This window comes from Nelusetta ayraudi, unplaced genomic scaffold, assembly GCF_046127955.1.
Source record: "Nelusetta ayraudi isolate G7.1 ecotype Tasmania unplaced genomic scaffold, CSIRO-AGI_Nayr_v1 ptg000136l, whole genome shotgun sequence".
Classification (NCBI taxonomy): Eukaryota; Metazoa; Chordata; class Actinopteri; order Tetraodontiformes; family Monacanthidae; genus Nelusetta; species Nelusetta ayraudi.
In genome coordinates, this window is record NW_027466186.1 from 4128996 (window position 1) to 4148655 (window position 19660).

Consider the following 19660-nt stretch of genomic DNA (forward strand, 5'->3'; position numbering starts at 1 on the left):
TCCACCCTGTACGGAGTTGCAGCGCGGTCTCTTCGCTTTGGTCTGGCTGCGTGAAATGTTGCACACTGGCTGCGCTGTCCGAAAACATCAAATAAACTGATCTAGTCAACAAACTAAACTCGGACAACCACTGCTTGTCTTGCCTTCTCAGCCACCAAAGGCCCATTTTTGTGCAAAATTCAAATTTAAATATGTGAATTCTGTGTAATATGTGCCTCTGCCTGCACAGGAATAAGATAAACCCTTCTTCCTTTTCGTGCTACACTTTTTTTTACAAAGTGTGTTCTTAGAAACGTGTTTCTTTGCACATGGGGCAGTCAGCCCTTTGTGATGTCAGAGAGGGTACCTGCGGATACCTCCCTGACACTGCTCCCACGTTAGTCACAATTCCTTCCTTCCAAATATGTGTATGGGCAAGCAAAGTACGAGCCCTCGCAGGAAGCTAAATGTGAGTGTTGGGAGTACAAGGGAAGACTGTAAACAGAGGGTTAAGTATGCTGTTTGTTCGGAGATCCATAGAGTTTTTGTTTTTTTTACATTGTTCATTGCGCAGGGCTGTTGTTGAAGTCTTGGATGAAAATAAGGAGCTAAAAATGGGACATTTAAAGAGTCAATTCGATCCGAGAAAGAAGCAGTCCCTCTGAAGCTCACAATCAGGTCATTGCTTTCAACAATTAGCCAATTTGCTGCCTTTTCTCAGAACAGGGACAGAAAAAAAAAAGTTTTCTGCAAGTTGTGTCATTTTGTCGCTTTTGAGTTAGCATAAGATGTCCTGAGGTGAATTCACCTTTGAAGTGAGGCAGTCCGGCTGCTTGCCCGCTGGCTTCGGCTTAGCTCATCATGCCCTTGCAGCTAATTTGTGTGGGGGTTTTTTGGGTTGTTTTTTTTGCCATCTGAACTTTCACAATCCTCTCATCTCCACATCTTTCAGTTTGCTCTCTGTTCGAGGAAGTAAATACGGGTGTTTTTCTGGAACTTTTCTCCTCCTCTACTCTTTTTTTTTTTTTTACTCTTCATCTTTTTTTTAATGGCTTGGACTGAGATTTTCTTTTCCTTCAGTTTACTTTCAAGGTTATGGCCCGTCTGCCCTTCCGTTGCGTGCACTCTCTCCGGGACGACTTCCAAATCCTTATTCGAGGAACGCCGATCGCGCCAATTGATTGACGTTAATGCCTCTCCGGAGGTTTGTCTGGTCTAAATCCTGCCTGTCGCGCCTCCTCCTGCAGGGTGCTGTGATCACGCCGGCTGCCGCCATCGAGCCTAGTTTGTCCATCCACCCCTCTGGAGTGATGGCCCCTCTTGCCCAGCAGATGAACCACCTGTCCCTGGGCACGACGGGCACCGTAAGACTGCACTCTCACATTTTTTAGTTTTTGTTCCCCTTTGTGTCTGTAGGGTTTTTTCTTTTCTTTTCATGTTTTCAATTGTTCTGCATTCCTGTGAACAGGAATGCAGAACAATCAATTTAGATCAATTGTGTCAGTGAAGTCTTCAGTTTAAAATGGATTTATATCTTTCTTTTAATTAGGCACACGTTTAAGTAAGTAAAAGAAAGATGTAAAGGATTTTTTTTTTGCTCACAGTTGAAACTCTTGTTAAATGAGCTGTGCCGTATCTGATGGATTTGTTTTGCTTTTTTAATCTGGAGAAGACTTTGTTTACTGTTTGCCTCTGCCTCCCCCTGCAGTACATGCCTGCTGCAGCCGCTGCTCCTATGCAAGGAACCTACATTCCCCAGTACACTGCAGTGCCTGCCTCTGCCATCACAGTGGAAGTAAGGACAAAAAGTGCTTCTCTATCGACTTTACTTTGGTTCGCTTCCCTCCAACTTTGTAAAGGCACCACGGGGCTGCCGTAGCCTGAATACTAACTTGCGAGTTGCTCGACCTCTCAGACAACTGAGACACCAGTAGTTGATGGTGTAATTGATGGTTATCCTTCACAGAAACAAACTAAATTTAGTGCCCTGCATCAGTCAGTCTAACAACAGCTGACAGGATAATCTTCTCACTGAATGCTTGTCTTTGCCAAACCCGAATGCATCTGCTCTAACGCTGTCTTCAGCTTAGTTGACTTGTCTCTGACTGAGACCTTCTGACTGCTCGCCTCCCTGCGTCAGGGCGTGGTGACGGACCCTTCCGCGCAGTCGGCCGGCCAGACCTCACAGGACGCCGGCGGGCAGCAGCCTTTATCAGTGGAGACCACCGGAGATCATGCCGCGGCCTACTCCTACCAGCAGTCCAAGTGAGTGTTGAGAGTCTGCAGCACCTCAACAGTGTGACCTGCACTGACCAATTCCCCAAAAGGTCCAAATTGTTTAACCCCTAAGAATATGTTTTCTTTAATATTTTTTTACGCATTTCTTTTTCATTTTTTTAAAGGTTCATTCTCTGTGTGTCATATATTTATTAACATTTATAAAACTGTTGTTTGATTTAGTTAATCACTCCTGTAAAGTTGCTGGATGTTGCATTGGAGTACTTGATTTTGCTATTACGTGAGAAGATATTGGAAGGGTGGAGTCATAACTCATCATGCATTGAAAATACCACCAATGCACTCACTTTCAAGTCGAAACTTTAAGAAACAGTCGCGAACGCCTTTGCAGGGGCCTGATTCAACCTGATTCACTTTGCATTTTTGGACGCTGTTGAGCTGTTACTCTCTGCAGAGCATTCTGCAAGAAAAGAAAAGAAAAGAAGTCACGCTAAACCTCCTTCTGGTCCCATTACACTCCAACTCCGCCATTATGTCATCGCAACAAATAATCCATGAACCTGTCCAATCTCCATCTACTTCCTAGGTCCCTTCAGCCACTCACAGAGCAACATCACCTGAAACTGGCTCTGTTCAACACTCGCTCACTCAACAACAAAGCCCTCATTCTTAAAAAATTTATAACTGACAATAATCTGGATTTCTTTTGCCTCACTGAAACCTGGCACAAACCTCTGGACTACTTTTCACTAAACCAGACCACACCCCCCGGGTTCACATATATTGAGAAGGCTCGCCCTAATGGCCGGGGAGGTGGCATCGCAGCTGTGCATAGGACGGACATTAAAACAATCCCCGTCTCCATTCCTGCCGTTCCTTCATTTGAACATATTACCTTCCAACTGTCTGGTCCCACTCCTCTTGTCACTGCAGTCATTTATCGCCGCCCCAAACCAAATCCCTCTTTCCTCACTGATTTCTCCAACTTTCTGACCGAGCTGTGTGCAATTTCACCCTCTGTTCTCCTCCTTGGTGATTTTAATTTCCACATTGATGACACAAACTGCCAACCTGCCACTCAGTTTCTGGACCTGCTACACCGCCTCAACTTCACACAACACATCAACTTCCCCACTCACACCTGTGGTCACACCCTGGATCTTGTCTGCTCATTTGGCCTCACAGTACACCATCTCTCCAGCCTCAACCTCAGAATCTCGGACCATCTTGCAATCACTATGGACATCGACATCCCAACCCCCATCCCCAAAGAAAAACACAATACAACCTTCAGAAACAGTAAATCCACCCTGTCCTCTGCTCCCTTGGCCTCCCTCATCTCCAAGTTGTCCATCTCCCCTCCCACGTCATCTGACAACCTCGTGAGATATCACAACCACACACTCTCCTCCTGTCTTGATCGCAAGGCTCCTATCAAAACCAAAAAAGTCACCCCCAGACACTCAGCTCCCTGGTAGACTCCTGAACTCCATCAGCTGAAAACCAGTGAGCGTCAGCATGAAAGGCTGTACAAGAAAACTGGTTTAACTGTTCATCTGCAAGCCCACATTGACCACCTCCATCAGTACAAAGATGCCTTCAACTTAGCTTGGTCCAACTACTACTCAAACCTCATACACTCTGGCTCATTCAACCCCAAGGCTCTCTTCTCCACTATAAACAAACTCCTCAAACCCACTGACAACATTTCCAACTCCTTCATAGTCAACAGTTGCAATGCCTTTCTGTCATTTTTCTAGAAAAGATCAACACCATCTACAGAAATCTCACCACCTCTGTCACCCTCTCGACCTCCTCATATGACCACCACACCAGCAACACACAGCCCCTGTCTCAGTTCTATCCTGTGTTATCAAACTTATGGCAGGCATGAAAATCCCCACCTGTTCTCTGGACCCTGTCCCATCCGATCTTGTAAAGGACTGTCTCCCAGCCATCTCCCCACTCATCTCCAATACCATCAACTCCTCCTTCAGCTATGGTTTTGTCCCACAAATCCTCAAACTAGCTGCTGTCACCCCCATCCTCAAAAACCTGGACTAAACCCTGATGTCACGACCAATTTCCAGCCCATTTCCATCCTCCCCTCTCTGTCTGGAACATGCTGTCGCCACTCAACTCCCATCCCACCTCACCTCCAATGCTTTGTTTGAACCATTTCAATCTGGCTTCCGATCACGTCTCAGCACTGAAACAGCCCTCCTCAGAGTCACCAAAGATGTCCTCCTCTCCGTAGACTCGGGTCACCTCACTATCCTCCTCCTCCTTGACCTCACTGCAGCCTTCGACACCATCTGCCACACCATTCTTCTCTCCCGCCTGGAATCCTCCCTCAACATCACTGGTACCGCACTCTCCAGGTTAAGATTACATCTCACAAACAGACAATTCATCAGCGTCAATAACTGCACCTCTTCCACTGCTCCTCTTTCACAAGGCGTCACCCAGAGCTTGGTGCTTGGTCCTCTACTTTTCATCATACACACGCTCCCACTTGGTAACATCATCCGCCACCATGGTCTTCATTTCCATCTGTATTGTCTGAATTATGTTCAACCACATGCCATAGACAATAGGACAGCACTGGACAGCTGTTGCAATGCAGAAAAAATACCAGGTCAGTTGTAAGTTTTCTTATAGAATTAGGTCAACCATTTCTGGTGAGACACTCTCCCACCTGGTATTTACTAATTTTCCTATCTGAAGGGTGCGTTCGTCCGCTTACAAACGGCAGAATGCTTCACTTGAGCAGTTTTACTAGATCACTCCTCCCCCACCCACTCTCTTATTTTTCTGCCTCCTGCAGGTAACAGTCTTGGTTAGGGCCACTGCGGCAATGCCTTTTCTGAGGACCTCGCTGAGGCGCTGGAAACAACGGGAGAATGGAAATGCGACAAGAAGAAAAGAAAAAGAAAAGAGGCAACGTGGGAAACGCTGCGGTGGTGAGAATACTTCCACAGTGCACAGCCACCAAACAAATGACAAAATAAAAAAAAATAAAAAAAAATCTACTTTATTTCTTGACCCAGAAAGTGACTGTGGATTTAAAAAAAAAACAAAAACAAAAACAAACAAACAAAAAAGAACCTGAGGACAATGAATCTTCTCTCACTGTGAGACTGGACTCAACAGGACGAGAGAGAACGTGGACTAAAATTTAAAGTCACGCTGTACAGAAACAAAAGAACTTTTGAATGTGCAGTTAGATTTTCAGACATTTTTTATTGCTAAAAATTAAGGAAGCAAAGTTTAGAGGGGGAAAAAACAGATTGTCTTCCTTTAGTATTGCGCTACGTTATTTTCATCCCTCTTATAGTTTGAGTAGTTTTTTTTTTCTTTTAGAATATCAGTGTTTTTGTAAAACTTTATTGCCTTAATTTTTTCGAACTTGGGGGAAAAAATAAATCCATGGTGTTGTCGTATCAAAAAGATAATAAAAGACTGAGTTGTTAAAAAAAAAAAAAACTTGAGAGCTTCTACAAAAGCCTCTGAGATTAAATCAACAAAAGCTATCTGTAGAGGATTTTTTTTTTTTTTTTTAAAGGGTTGTATTTCTATGATGATGATTTTAAATTATGTGGTGCAGTGCAGCTGATGTTGGATGGTAGGAAAAGAAAGGCGTCCTTTTAATATTATGGTAAGGGTCAAACCACTGCTACTTGAAAAGTTGCAGTCAAGTGTTATCACATCTCGTCTCTTCATCACACATAGTTTGTTTTGTTTGGTTATGGCGCGAAATTCAATTGATCTTTTTCTAGACGCTTTTCTTTTTCTCGCTTTGCCTGCTTTGCTTGTCTTAATGCAAAAAAAAAAAAAACAGAGTGAGGAAAAAAAATTGAGAAGAGAGGAGCGTTTCCGACTTTGACAAATGAGAACACAATGATTTTTAAATGTGCGAAAAGCAATAGTTTTGTTAAAACTGTTGACAGAGTCTTTCTTAACTGTCGGACAAAAGCGGCCCCACAGGTGGCACATTTTATACCAAAGAAGAAGAAGAAGCTAGTTAAGAGATCTTCCTTATGTTGTTGTTTTTTTTCCTGATATGGTTTCTTTTGTAAAGCTGAGAGTTGTCTTTGTTGCCATGCTGCTGGTGTGTGCAATGATTTTATCAATGATAGAAAACATGCAGTAATCCTTGAACTTAACTGCCTCAAACAGAAGAGAGTGCTCCGGGAAACTTTATATATAAGTGTATGTCACATGATCGGACGTGGTGAGTATGAAGGTAAACTTGTTCCTAAGGTAGAAATGAATTGCATCAAGTGGAATTTTGCTGTATTTTTTTTTTTTTTTTTTTTTTTTTTCACTCGTCTGTGCTCGGCAACGCCCCCTACGGGCCACTTCAGACAACGAGATTCTTTCGGGTTCCTAATGACGGCGACAAAGTTGCTCTTCTGGTGAATGAACTGATTTCAAGTCCTTGTCTTGCCAAATGGAAGCTGTTATGCGTAATACGTGAGCTCAATCTGAGTGATGGGCATTTTCTGTTCAAATCATTTCAGCCCATGAATACTGAAGTAGGCAAAAGTTGTTGTTTTTTTTAAATCATTATTCTTAAAATTGTCAAGGGCCTTTTGTGAAAAGCAATTATGATATGTGAGCTGCTGATAGTTTTTTGGTTTTTTTTTATAATTATTATTATTGAGGTTTTATGTTTTCCTGTGTTGTTGATTGTGGGAAAGGGGACTCTGCAAAATGGCTAAACTGACATTGTTTATTCAAGACAATATAATAATTACTAGAATTATTGATTCTCCATTCTGCCTTAAAGCTACACTATGTGATTTTGGCAATTGGCGACCTCTCTGGTGAAACAGTGCATGTTCAATTGCCTGCCAGACCTTTAAAAACATGGAATATTTTCTTTTCAGTAGAGTAAGCTACCTTGTGTTTTACTCACTTTGTTATAATGTCAGGCTGACATTTAATACCCCCAGAATGTTCGCAAAGCACCGGGAGATCGACGTTCTGTCAAAATCTACAACTGCAATGACATTAATTCCTAAAATGATAAACAAAACATTTTTAAAAAGGCAGAACATTTTCACCAAATCCAAACCAACAGTTTTAGATTATTAACAAACATTAACAATTTTATCGGGTTTTTATTTTAAACATGTAAAACCCATATTGTAGCTTTGAGTGCAAAAACCCAAGTTGAGGACAGCAATCGAACAGAAGAAACCTCTCAGTGGACGTGGCTGCCATTTGTTTTGAGGTCACGTTACTGAAGCCCCGCCTACCTGACAACCCACCAATTTAAAGGAAGCTGATGGACACAGTGACAGACAAACAGGAAAACATGAGTCGGCAAAAAATAAATAAATAATTGAAAAACATCAAAACGTCTGTTGGAAAATAAATTGCAGAAGAGAAATCACGGGGGAAGTGCGAACAAAATAAATATTTATGGAATCTTTTTGTGTTGTACAGGTGTGTATAAGAAGATGCAACAGAAATAACTTTGATGATGCTATTTTTTTATTTGCTTGGTCACTTGCCTCCCATGTCTTTCGAATTGTGAATCTGAGGGTGTCTGTAGAACCAGTGGATATTGCTGTAGTTTCAAATGTCTCTTTTGTTTTTGATTTCTTTTTAGAAGAATCTTTCAATAAAAAAAAGTTCAAACTTTTGTCCCTTGTCTTCTGCGGCTTCACCACTAGATGACAGTGTCGTGAAAGACCGCTCGTTTTCATTTTAAGATGAGCGCACTGTAGGACTAAATTGTTCACATGGATAGCGCAGATAAATGTTTCGTTTTCAGTTTGAGTGTTTTTTCCTGTTTATTCAATGATAATATTTGGTCACATAACGAAAAAAAACAAACAAACTGGAGCTCAAAGTAGGCCTGTGTCATTTTGCAATACAAACATCTTGATTTCACACCTTGGCACAAAAATGGCTTCAGTATTGCAGATTTGTTTATTATAGACTTGGAAGAACCGGATGTAAAAACAACCACATCAACAATCATGCACGATATCTTCACTGCATGCACAACTATATAATGCACCACATTGCATGTGTGAAGGATGTCTGGGGAACTGTTTGCGTGCTGTCAAATGTCAGATTTAATTTCTTGCAAGGAACAAAACCTGCTATTCTGGTAGATATTTTTCAATAGATGTCATTGATCTGCAGTGTCTTTATTTCTGTGAGATTGAGACACTTGCATTTGCAACAAGGATGTCAAGGCACCAGCTGGTCATCGCCGCAATAGAAATCAAAAAGTTTGGTTGCCACATTATGAAAAAAGGAAAAAGAAGGGTTGGTCAGTTTAATTGCTCACTGAAAAAGTTAAATAAATAAAATTTAAAAAAAAGTCAATAAAGGAATTCACAATTTAATCAAAAGTTCTCTTACTTGGAGAGGCAGGGTTGTGAAAGTAACCTTACAGTTTCAAAGGGTGCTTTGAAAATGTAAACCTTCGTGCCTGAAACACCATCACATTCAAAGGCAACAGCTTGACACAATCAGACATCTGTCACAATATATAAACGTGGCTAAGTATAGACCTCACTGCCAACTGCTAATGTGCTGATTGTTGAGTGCTGACAGGATTTCTCAACCTCGCTGTATTTATAAACTCTGCCTCTGAAGTGCCAGCTTTGAATGTATCCAAATGAAATAATGAGACAGGATTAGGACAGTTACATTTAAAAAAGAAAAAGAAAAACAACAACAAAACTTATTAAGTTTGTCCCTGCTCTCTGGTAATTGGAAGACACATGTTTACTTCATTAAAAAAAAAAAAAAAAAAAAAAACTTTCTAAACTATAAAACTGACATTTATACAAGTTGCATTTAGTTTCTGACAGCAAAGTTAGTTTACATTCAGCAAATATGAAATATTGATCAGATTTTCTGCTTTAGAAAAAGAAAAGAATGATGCAAACGATAACACAGCACATGATGTGAACAATTTTACACTGTCAAACAGGTCCACAGACTGATCCCTTATTAACCCAAATAAAATTGTTCTAATTTTTTTTTTTGTAAGTATGACCTTTTAAAGTGTCAAAATAAACTGCATTTTTATTTGATAGTGAATACTGAAAGATTGACTGTTTATCAACACTATTTCCCAAATCTATGAGTTTCCCTGAGTTACAAAACTTTAAAAAAAATTGAAAGAAAGAAAACTAGTTTCATCAAGTGCCTTACGGTAGCATTGTGTTATTCTTATGTACGAGGCGGTTGCAGAGAGAGTGGTGTCTAAATGATGAAGAGCCTCTGAGAGAAATACCAGCGAACTTCTGGGTTTAACCAAAATAGAACGTCCCTGTTTATCATTGAGCGACTTCCCTGGGATTGTGACCGCCAACCCGTGGCTGGTGGCGGGAGGCGTGCATCCTCAGTAGCAGGTGCGAATGATGATTATGAAAATGAAGACAAAAGTCACAATAGTCAGTGCTGAAAATAGAAAGATGAGGCCGGCAAAGAGGGGATCCGTCATCGGCGTAATCTTTTTCACGTCGGACGGGATCATGTTGGACATGTTGAGCATGTAACCCAAACTCCATCCGATGCTGGTGGACTCCACCTGCATCAGAGGAGGAGGAGAGAATTACACCCTAGAAATGATTGTGAGGCACAGATTGTGGGGAAGTTTACAAGAAGTAGTCGAGTCACAGTGCACATGGATCGTCACAGATCATGGCGATCTTGACCAAAAAAAAAAGCATACAGGACGAGGCCACATTTACTGGCCACTTTAATAGGTACACATTGCTACTACTGGGAACCTGATGAGAGTAGCCAGTCAGTGTTTGCATCCCAGAGACCTTCTGCAGACCTTGGCTGTAACCAGTGGTTATTGAGGTTCCTGTTACATTTCTATAGTCCAACCAACAAGTCGGACCATTCTCACTTAACTTCATTGAGGCACTTGATCCTCAACACAACAATTTTCTGCGACATTCTATTTTAGCCGGTTTGTGAAATACATTTTCTTATGACATGCTATATTCTGAACCCCAGCAAGTGGCCTTCAACACGTCTGTGTGTCTAAATGCATTCAGTGGCTGCCATATGATTTGTTGATTAGCAATTAAAAAAAAAAAAAAAGGTGTACCTTATAAAGAGGCCATTGAGTGTATATCTTGACACAATCACATTCCTTTGACATGTTAATGGTCATAGCTGTTGTAGTAAATACAGTGAAAAGACCTTCAAGAGTTTTGTTTTGTTTTGTTTTTCTATCAGTAATGGAAGCAAAGAGACAAGCTTATGCCTTGTTGCTGTGAATCATTGCTGGATAATAAAGAGATTGTCTTCTGAGACATTCTCCTGAATACTGAGCCGTATAGTGAAAGACAGGGAGGGAGTGCGGAACAGCTGAGCCGCAGGAGCCGCCTAATTATTACACCTCGAAGCGGCAATTGCTGTGATGTCGAACACAACATGGCAGCTTGTCAGTAACGACAAGTCACACGCAGCCTTGCGTGTCTGTGCGAAGTTTTGGACAGCGGTGGAGGGAAGCTAAACAACAATGCCACGTTGTACCCTAATTACAGGAAAAATAAGATGAGTCATTACACAAAGAACACTCCTGTTTGAAATGTTAAATATAGTCCACTGTCGAAATTCCTCTGTGAGGACCCCGCCGGACTCCCATTGACGCTGCTCCAGCACACTGACCCTCTTGTCGGCGGCATTAGAACGAGAGTGCCGCCAAGTAGCCCAGAGGCAAAAACGCATCAAAGACTGCGCCCGCAATTTGGAAACCCACTGCGGTAAATGTGGCACTTTATGTTCGCCGCTGTACGTCTTTGTGACTGACGGGTGAGTCACAGAACCGGAATCCCCGTCTGCTGAGGGAGTCTCATTGTGAGCGATGCCCCCGGAGGTCTTTGGGCTCCCACAACAACACTTCCCGCCGCGTCCTCCCGCTCCCGTCAGGGTTTTATTTGTGCAGATCATTGGCACGCAGGCGGGCGCAGTGTCACTCAAGTCAAGGCCGCTCAAGTGTTGGAACGCAAGCTTGACAAACTCATTAAAATTGCCCTCTCCTGTTGTGCAGATGACAAGATCATCATCGTAAAGTCAGATTTATGATTAAGATGCGCATGCAGTCAATGCGTTGTGTCACTGGCGTCAATGAAAGGTTGGAATTGTTTTATTTTATTGGAATGACACGAAAAACTGAAATGTGTTATTTGGACCCAGTGATGCAGATACTGCTGCTCCCATGGACCTGTGGATCTGGACCCCCATCTCTTTGCACAAACTAGCTCCTTTGCTTTCTCTTAATTGCCTTAAAACCTTCACTGGTGCTTCGGAGCAGCAGTGCTTTTGCAGTTGCGTGCCCAAGGTGATGCCCCAGGTCTTTTTTTTATGTGCCAAGGAAAACCTACTACTTTTCTTTCAGTGAGCATTTGCTGCTGATGTTGTGTGTGAGAGAGGGAAGTTCTTTGATTGACCGACCTCTCTGGTGAAGACAATGTTTTTCCAGGTCTCTTTGTCAAACTTGTAGCCGTCCGCCAGCAAGGTGTAGACATAGTGGGCTGCATAACAGTAGGTCTTGAGGTATCTGTCTGAGATCTTGTTCTTTTCTTTCCTCAGCTAGAATGAAGAAGAACAATTGTTAAGAATACAGCCAGCGAGTAGAAAGTTTCTATTTACTAAGTAAAAATAGTTGAATTTCGGGGGGGAGGCCTGATTCGGCGCAGACTGAATGCTTTTAATTTGATGAAGGTTGTTTTACTTGGGAACTTCTGTCTAATATTGTGGAGGAAGCCTGCAGGATAACTGGCAATCAGCTGCTTTCTTTGGCCCCTACTGCATCAACCAAAGACAAGTCCTGACAGAAGGCCGATCTTGGCTACCCTTGACCACCCACTCTTTGGATAATCTGATGCCTTTGGCTCCTTTTGCTTGATTGGCCTTGAGTTACACATAGTTCCAACTGCAATAAATGCATTTAATTTGCACTTAATCCTGATTTAACAAAAATAAAAAGCGCCTTTTAGGGCTAGTATTCATATATTATTATTTTTATCATTATTTTAAACAAAAGACCCAGTATACTCATTTTATTTTTTTACTAATGTGGTGGATGATCTCATGCCATTCTCTATATTTGGAATTGTACGGTCACATCAATCAAAAGTGCTGCAGTTTCTTGATCCCCCTGTTACGTGGCTGCTGTAAATGCGTTTACTGAGGGCATGGCTTCTACTTACGTTAGACACAAATCCAATCGAGAGCTTTGTGTTTACCAAGATTTTAATCCCTCGTGAATTGGGTGTGACCAGACGATCTTTAAAACATCGTAGTTACATGGGTTAGGGCTTGTCCCCATGTTTTGTTGTTGCTCCACTTGTCTCTCAGTCTCAAAGTTTCCTTGAATGGCCACATTCCTGCAGAAACTCACCACTTCCCAGGGTGTCTGGCAGAATTCCACAACAGCCTTGCTGAAATCATCGATCTCTGAGGTGCCGTTGAACAGCAAGGCACGAGCGATGAAGAAGAATCCAGCGTATGCCTGGCCAAAAAAAACAAAATCTGTTTTCATATTCTAATCTCCCCCACTACACGCATCTCATTTCTATTGCGCCTTTACCAGAAAGTTTCCGGTGACGGGCGGCTGCTCCACGCCGTTGAAGGAGCACTGAGGCGACGTGCAGGTCTTAAAATCAAACAGGGACTTCACCAAGCTCTCGCATTTGTCAGAGTCGCCGCTTCCCACCATGAAGTACTCCTGCTTGGGGTCGTAGTTGTCGGGCTTCTTCGTGCACTCTGTGTCGTAAACGGACGAGGCGGTGATGCTGATGTTGAAGTTGCTGGGGTAGCAGGGGTTGATGACGTAGTCGGAGTCGATGGCTTGCTGAGAAAACAGGGGGAAGGGGGAGGATGTCAAAAGGTACCGGTAATTTGGGGTGAAGGACTAGAGAATGAGATCACACAAATGGGTTTTGGCACCAGAACCTGGAACTAGTTGGCAGACTTTAACGCGATTACACAAATGCTTTCAAGTGGAACTAATCTCAAATAGTTCGTACTGACGATCAGGATTGTGTGTGTCATTCCACTCCAGTCACAGCTCCAGTTAGTTCAGAAATAATGCACCTCTCGCAGACCGACTCCACGATCAATATACTTAACGACATAATGCTTCCCTCCACGTCTTAGTTTGCCTATTACTGAACCAGAGGAGAGCAGCGTTCCCAGATCAATTTTTTTTATTGGGCATTAATGGATGTTTTAACTTGCACACGTGTGCCGAGCGATCCTCTGGCACCGCGCTCAAGGATCTTGGCGTGAGCGAGAGCAGACGAGAGGTTTGCTTACCCTCAGCACTTTATCCAGGAGCGTCTTCTCGGCCTCGTTCTTGCCGTAACACAGGAAGCTGTGCGTGTATATGTTGTACGGGTAGCCGTAGAGTTTGATGTGCAAGTAGTCGTCGCCCCTGTGGTCCTCCTCGATGGCAAAGGCAATCTGCGTGGACGCTCCACCGAGATCCATGGACCCCACGGTCGTTTTCCCCTCTGGGCGAATGTAGGCGTTCCACAGGTTTTTCTGCCGGAGAACACAAGGTGTGTACGAAATGTATTAAGTGATTTTAATGCACGTTTGTAAGTTGTTGTTTTTTCTTTTGTTGTTGTTGAGAATGCTTTAAGGGTGGTGACTCACCTCCAGGAAGTTTCCCATCAGGTAGTTGACAGTCACCCAGCCGTACAGCCCTTCCTCTTGGCCAGTGATGATGGAGGCACTCTTGAAGTCAAATGGCAAAGAGCCCAGGTACTTTCTCAAACTTGTCATGATTCTTTGGGACTCTTGCGCATCCTTCATTCTGATTTAAAGCAGAAAAAAATGAACCAAACAAATATCATCATTGCTTTTATTGATTATGCAGTTGTGAAAAATCAAACATGTTGTGGCGGGGTTTGACGATGACATGTTGACTCAAATGGCTACAGTTTTAAAACTGATTCTGAGTTGAGAGATAATAGCCAGACTGGAAATGAACTACTTATCTTGGCTCATCGTTAATTAAATAGACAAATACAAATAGCTTAATGACTAAACATTCAACATTTTGAGTGCACACGTATGTTGAGGAGAACGTGAAAACCAAAGGCAAAAAAATGTTTGACATAATGTACTGCGTACTGCGATGAAGTTGGCTGCATTAAAGTTCACTGGGATTAGTGTGTGATTTTAGAGCAGGTCATGTTTTATTTGTCAACTGTAACAAAAATACAGGGAACACCGGCAGAGCAAATGGCAGCCTCATTCCAGAACTGGGTTACTCGTCTACGCTAACTTGCAGTCCATGTGTAATTTAAAGACGGATATTGATTTCATAGGTCTTAAACCTTACCCTGCCACTACCTCACCGAGGCTTCCCGCTTAATCCGCGGGAAGACAATGTGGTGCATGCGTCAGATTAAATGGCCCTTAAGTGGCCAGGGCAACGTGGCTCAGCAAATACCAAATGCCAATGCATTGCGAGGCTTTTCCTTACTCGAGCAGTCTCATTCCGGCCGTGGCTCCCAGGAAGAGGGGTGTGGCTTTGTGTTTTTCTGCAGGAACGGCTTCCATGGCCTGAACCATGCAGGTGTGCATTGCACTCCAGGTTTCATTGTCGCTCTCTTGGCCAAGCTTCATGTCTGAGATGCCAGCACCTGCAGAAAGGAAGCCAAAAAAAAACAATCACAGGGTGCGCAGTCATTTTTATTTCATTTTTACAACGGCCGGCGCTGCCACCGGTCCCCTTTTAAACTCGGGCCTTCCTGCGTAGAGTTTGCATGTTCTCCTTGTGCCATTGGGTGTTCTCCCTAAGTACCCGGGCTTCCAAACACATGCAAATAAGGCAAACTGGCACCTTCTGCCGTGGCCTGTGAGAGCGAACCTTTGTCTGCCTCTCCTCTCCTCTGACAAACAGCCAGGACTCACCCGAGACTCGACAGTTCATTTTCTCCGTCACCACCCCCGTTTCGTTCTCCTTCTCGCCGGGCCACTCGTACACGTAGACGGTGGAACGTGAGGAGCCCGAGTCTATCACGATGCCGTACTGAAGAGGGAGAGAAATGTTTAAGATTCCAGTATCACGACAGCGGCTTTCACTCAAAACACAACCCCGAAAAAAATCCTCTCAAAATGCATCACCAGAACGGCCTTACAGCCTTCCAGCGCTTGACCTCCCACCTTGAACCCCAACCCCCAACACACACACACACGCACAAACACATCTGGATAACGTCTGGCATCCACCTCAAAGCACGTGGGAGTGCATGCTTGCCTCCTTCTCACTGTCTCCCCATGATGCTTCATCCAAAAGAAGTCAAATAGCATTTCACTCAAATGTGTCTTCACAATCTTGGATGTGTGTGTGTGTGTGTGTGTGTGTGTGTGTGTGTGTGTGTGTGTTTGTCTGTGTGTGTTCACCTCAGTGCCGTACTCTTTAGACGCCCAGGAGTCTTGGATGACGGCAACAGCCACAAGAGCTGCGATGCTGCCCAGAAGGAGCAGCACCACTATTGCTATGCGACACTTGTAGCCTCTTTGCTTTTTCGAGCCCATTTCCTGTTGGGGTTTAGAGAGAAAAAAAAACAGTTGTGGTTTTCACTGAATGCAAGGTAATGACTTTTAAAAAAAAAAGCCTTTTAGAAGTGATAAAGACCAATAATGGCGCCTCAAGCTGGGAAACCAACCAGTTTTATTTCGCTTGGCCCTGATGGATGAAAAGAAGGGCAGCACTTAATAGCTGTGAAAAGCACAAAACGATCACAGTTACACATTTTTGTTTTTTATGTTTAAAAAAGTGACTTTAGAGTCTGGGGAGATGGTCAGCAGGCTTGAAGAGATGTTGACTTGCACTCCGGGACGTTTTTTGTTTTTTTGTTGTTTTTTTTTCATCTCCGTCACTCTTAAGAAGGCCTGTGGTTTTCCTTCTGGTCTCCAGGTTTACGCTCTTAGAAGAAAGGAATCTAGGGATTAACACGCCAAATTTAAAGAGACTTAAAAGAGACCAAAGCGGGGGTCTATATTAGGTGAGGGCAAACTTTTTGACTGGTGGCCCACAATGGGTTCTAAAATTTGAAAGAGGGGGCGGATGAATCGAGTGTTTCGGTGACCCACGTCATTGAAGGAAAAATTTGTCACTGGATATGTACAAAACATGTGCTTTCATGTCTTTTGAAAAATGAAAAAAAAAGTTACAGCAAAATCAGTGTCTTTGAAGCCCCACAGTATTCAGCTCGTTATTGAAATTACTCTTAAAACACTGAAAAAAATGATAAACTCCAGCTATTTTTGATTGACTTACCATTAGTCTACTTTCTTTAAGTTTGGCGGGCCGCATTAAAAAGCTTAACGGGCCGCAGTTCGCCCACGCCTGGTCTATTTGAACCCACAGACGAATAATGTCGCGTTGTTCTTTGGTTTCCTCGGTTTGTCTTCGTGGTCTTGGACCAGTTAGGGACTCCTATTGACCTCGCTTGCCTGTAATTCAAACTCTCCACCTAATATTAAATCCTACTGGACCTTCTGTTGTGAACTACTTCCAGTCTGAGTAAATCCAGGGTTCTTACCGACTCTCCAAAGCGATTTCAATTATCCAACCACCCAACACTACTTTTCACTCACCCTAAAATCTTGGCTATGATGCCGTCAAAAGATATTAGACGCGCATTGGCAGCACAGAACTGAATACGCTCGTGATACCCATTCTGATTATTTATACATCCACAATACTTACGTATGACGTTCTAGCTGCCTCACTTACAAACAAGGGTAAATATATTTGTTTTCAGCTCAATCTTATAGCCGAAGACAGCAACATTTTCAATTTGCACAGTGCAACCAAGCTCAGTTTGTGTCTCCAACACATGTTTCGTCAAATTACTCATCCTAGTTGTTTGAACTTCTCCAGAACAACACTGTTTGAGTTTCACAAGTGGTCTGGGGCCGGGCAACGTGTGAGTGGGTTCTGACGAAGAAGATTTCCACACAAAAATATTTTTGTCAGGCTGCTCTCATTATAAAAGAAAACACAAGAATTTCCCGTGCATTCACGCCAAAGCTCAATGTAGTTGCTATCGCGGTGCACGTGTAACACGAAGCACAGCACGTTGTCCCTGAACGCACATTCAAACTTGGATGCGCCTCATTATTTTTCCTTTCCAAGCTTTTGGTCATATCAGGACACTGTCGCTAACGCAATTTCAGTATGTATGAGCAGGCTGAAAAAAAGTGTTAAAATACAACCAGCTCTGCAAAATTAACAAAAGAAAGTTTTTGTCGTTGTGGTTGAGCCCGGTTTAACAAATTAGTGAATGAAAAAAAAATATCTGTTTATTCTGCAAATTTTTGCAAATCCAGTTAAACTATGAAACACTTTCACACGCAGCAGTAAATGCTTTTAGAAGATGGATGAATTACGTTCTCGTCCCCCTTTCCTTTGCTTCTATTCTTATTTGCTTTGTTTTTTTGATTGAACTGAAACCAAAGAAAGGAAAGAAAAAGACAGCTTCTTGATTTGGAGCCGAGAACACTTGCCCGTACGGCCGAACAGTGCTGTTCACATCAATCGCCGCCCTAACAGTCACCACAGCAACACTGAAAACAAGAAAGACAAAGCTGCTAGACAAGGTGTGTTTCCCACTCTGGGACGAGCCAGCAAACGTCTCGGGCAGCCTTGAATCCCGTCTGCTCAACAATACGATGACTCACTGGTGCACTTGCGTGACCAATACCAATAATATCAGCATGGGTAGTTAGATGTGTCCCGGAAGATGTGTTGTTGAACATATTCACCGGTGCATGCAGGAAATGTCAAGTGTGTTTACAGAGGGAGAGGCTAAGGATGCATCCGTGGTGTCGGTGGGAAACGGATGGGTCGCTCCAGTGATCCGGCAGGTGATGATGAATCTTTTTGGGAACTCAGTGGGTTGTGCAAAAAACAACAACAACAACAACAAAAAACCCTGTAGGCAGTGTGACATGTGCCCATGCACGCTTCTGTAGCCTGCATGTGCACCTGCAGGCTACAAAAAAAAAACAAAAAAAAAACAGCAGGCTAACAATGGTTTTTGCTGTGCTGTCATTTCATGAATTATTCCCTCGCACTTTTTGCAGTATGTGATGGAATGAAATTGATGTTTTAGAACGTTGCACAACCTAGCGAATGGAATTCCCATTCATTCCCCTTTTCTCCAGTGCTTCACACGTTTAAGAAAGACAAGAATTTTTATTGACGTGCCAGAAGAAAAGTGCTAAAAGCATGTTGTAACATGAGCAGGTTGATGTCAGGCTTTGGGCTGAGATTAGCGCGGTTCTTCCAGTCATTTGGCTGAAGGAAGCAGAGCTGCTGAATTGTATTATAGCCAATGTGATGAAACGAAAACGCTTCGACCCAACAACATCAGTTTACACCCAGGAAATTGCAGTGCTCTTCATGGTGTGAATGCTTTTGTACTTCTTTTTTTTTTTTTAAATGGGAATATAGAAAAGAAAATGCACATGCATGTGCAGTGCATAAGAAAATGGACTCAAGGTTTTGTCCCTGAATGGAACCTCTCACCTCAACAGGAAACTCAGCTTTCAAGATTTTCTCGTCAACACTCACATGACGGACGAGCTTGTGGCAGTGTTTGAACAAACTGCACCACAAGAGAATAAATCAGCGGCTGAAAGCGTAAACACTACTCGGCTGTACACGCCCACAGCCGCATAGTGCTTGATTAAAAGTCATACATTACAATCTTGCCTCAGCTTATGCGCCACTTAAAAATGAACCAATACTTTTTTTTTTTTTTCAAAATTAATTCATCCCATTAAGTCAGGTGCAAATGTCAAGTTTAAGTCAAAATTGAAACTAAACTAAATGCAGGTTTGGGTTCTAAAGCGTTTACTAAATAACAGTGACAGAGGCAAGGTGTGTTTGCTTCTTACCTTGAAGAGCTGGTTTGCAGATCCCAGCCGAGGGTGCTGAGCGGCGGCGCGCAGCGTTGAAGCGGAGATAACACTGAGTGAGTGCAGGAAACAGGAAAACTGGAACGGAGCAGAAGAGACGGAGCGGGAGGGAGGGAGCGAGTGACGGAGGGAGGGAGGGAGCACGCTGAGAGTCTGGAGTTCTGCAAGCCAGCGGCCCCACACAGTGCAGGAGTTGCACCCCTGCAGGAGAGACACACAGAGTGAGGGAGTGAGCAGGGGGAGGAGCCGAGTGTGATCTTAACTGCAACTTTTTTCACCACTCCCACCTCACCGCTGACCTGGAGAACTTGCGAGGTCAGCTTGCAAAGGTCGTTGCATCCCGTCCCCATGTCGCTGTCGATGCAAAAGGCATGTGGGTCTTTTGTGATTCCCATCAGTGGTGCAAGGAGGCCGAAACGGTGGCTGATGTGATCAATAAGATAGTGCTGCGGAGAGCCATGACGAGAACCCGACTTGTGCAGCGCTCGCATGGACGCCAGAG

At 43.3% G+C, this 19660-nt stretch overlaps 2 protein-coding genes across 9 annotated transcripts in view; one reads left to right on the forward strand and one right to left on the reverse strand.

Moving 5' to 3' along the window:
- Positions 1-7870, forward strand: part of LOC142879305 (RNA-binding motif, single-stranded-interacting protein 3-like) — a 127442-nt gene extending 119572 nt beyond the window's left edge. For 4 of the 8 annotated variants that reach the window (XM_076012467.1, XM_076012469.1, XM_076012470.1 and 1 more), the window contains 5 exons: positions 1227-1343; positions 1688-1774; positions 2120-2244; positions 2804-4598; positions 5045-7870. In XM_076012467.1, coding sequence (XP_075868582.1) covers positions 1227-1343; positions 1688-1774; positions 2120-2244; positions 2804-3695 — 1221 coding nt within the window. In that variant the 3' untranslated portion in view covers positions 3696-4598; positions 5045-7870. The other 4 variants (XM_076012473.1, XM_076012474.1, XM_076012468.1 and 1 more) reach the window with 3 other exon arrangements.
- Positions 7871-8146: 276 nt separating this feature from the next.
- entpd3 (ectonucleoside triphosphate diphosphohydrolase 3) lies at positions 8147-19338 on the reverse strand. The gene is made up of 10 exons (XM_076012798.1): positions 19138-19338; positions 15631-15768; positions 15139-15256; positions 14708-14867; positions 13873-14032; positions 13531-13758; positions 12803-13066; positions 12614-12724; positions 11665-11802; positions 8147-9781 (listed from the first exon to the last, which is right to left on the reverse strand). Exons 2-10 carry the CDS (start codon positions 15763-15765, stop codon positions 9593-9595), a joined length of 1503 nt encoding a protein of 500 aa, XP_075868913.1. The 5' UTR covers positions 15766-15768; positions 19138-19338; the 3' UTR covers positions 8147-9592.
- Between the last annotated feature and the right edge of the window lie 322 nt (positions 19339-19660).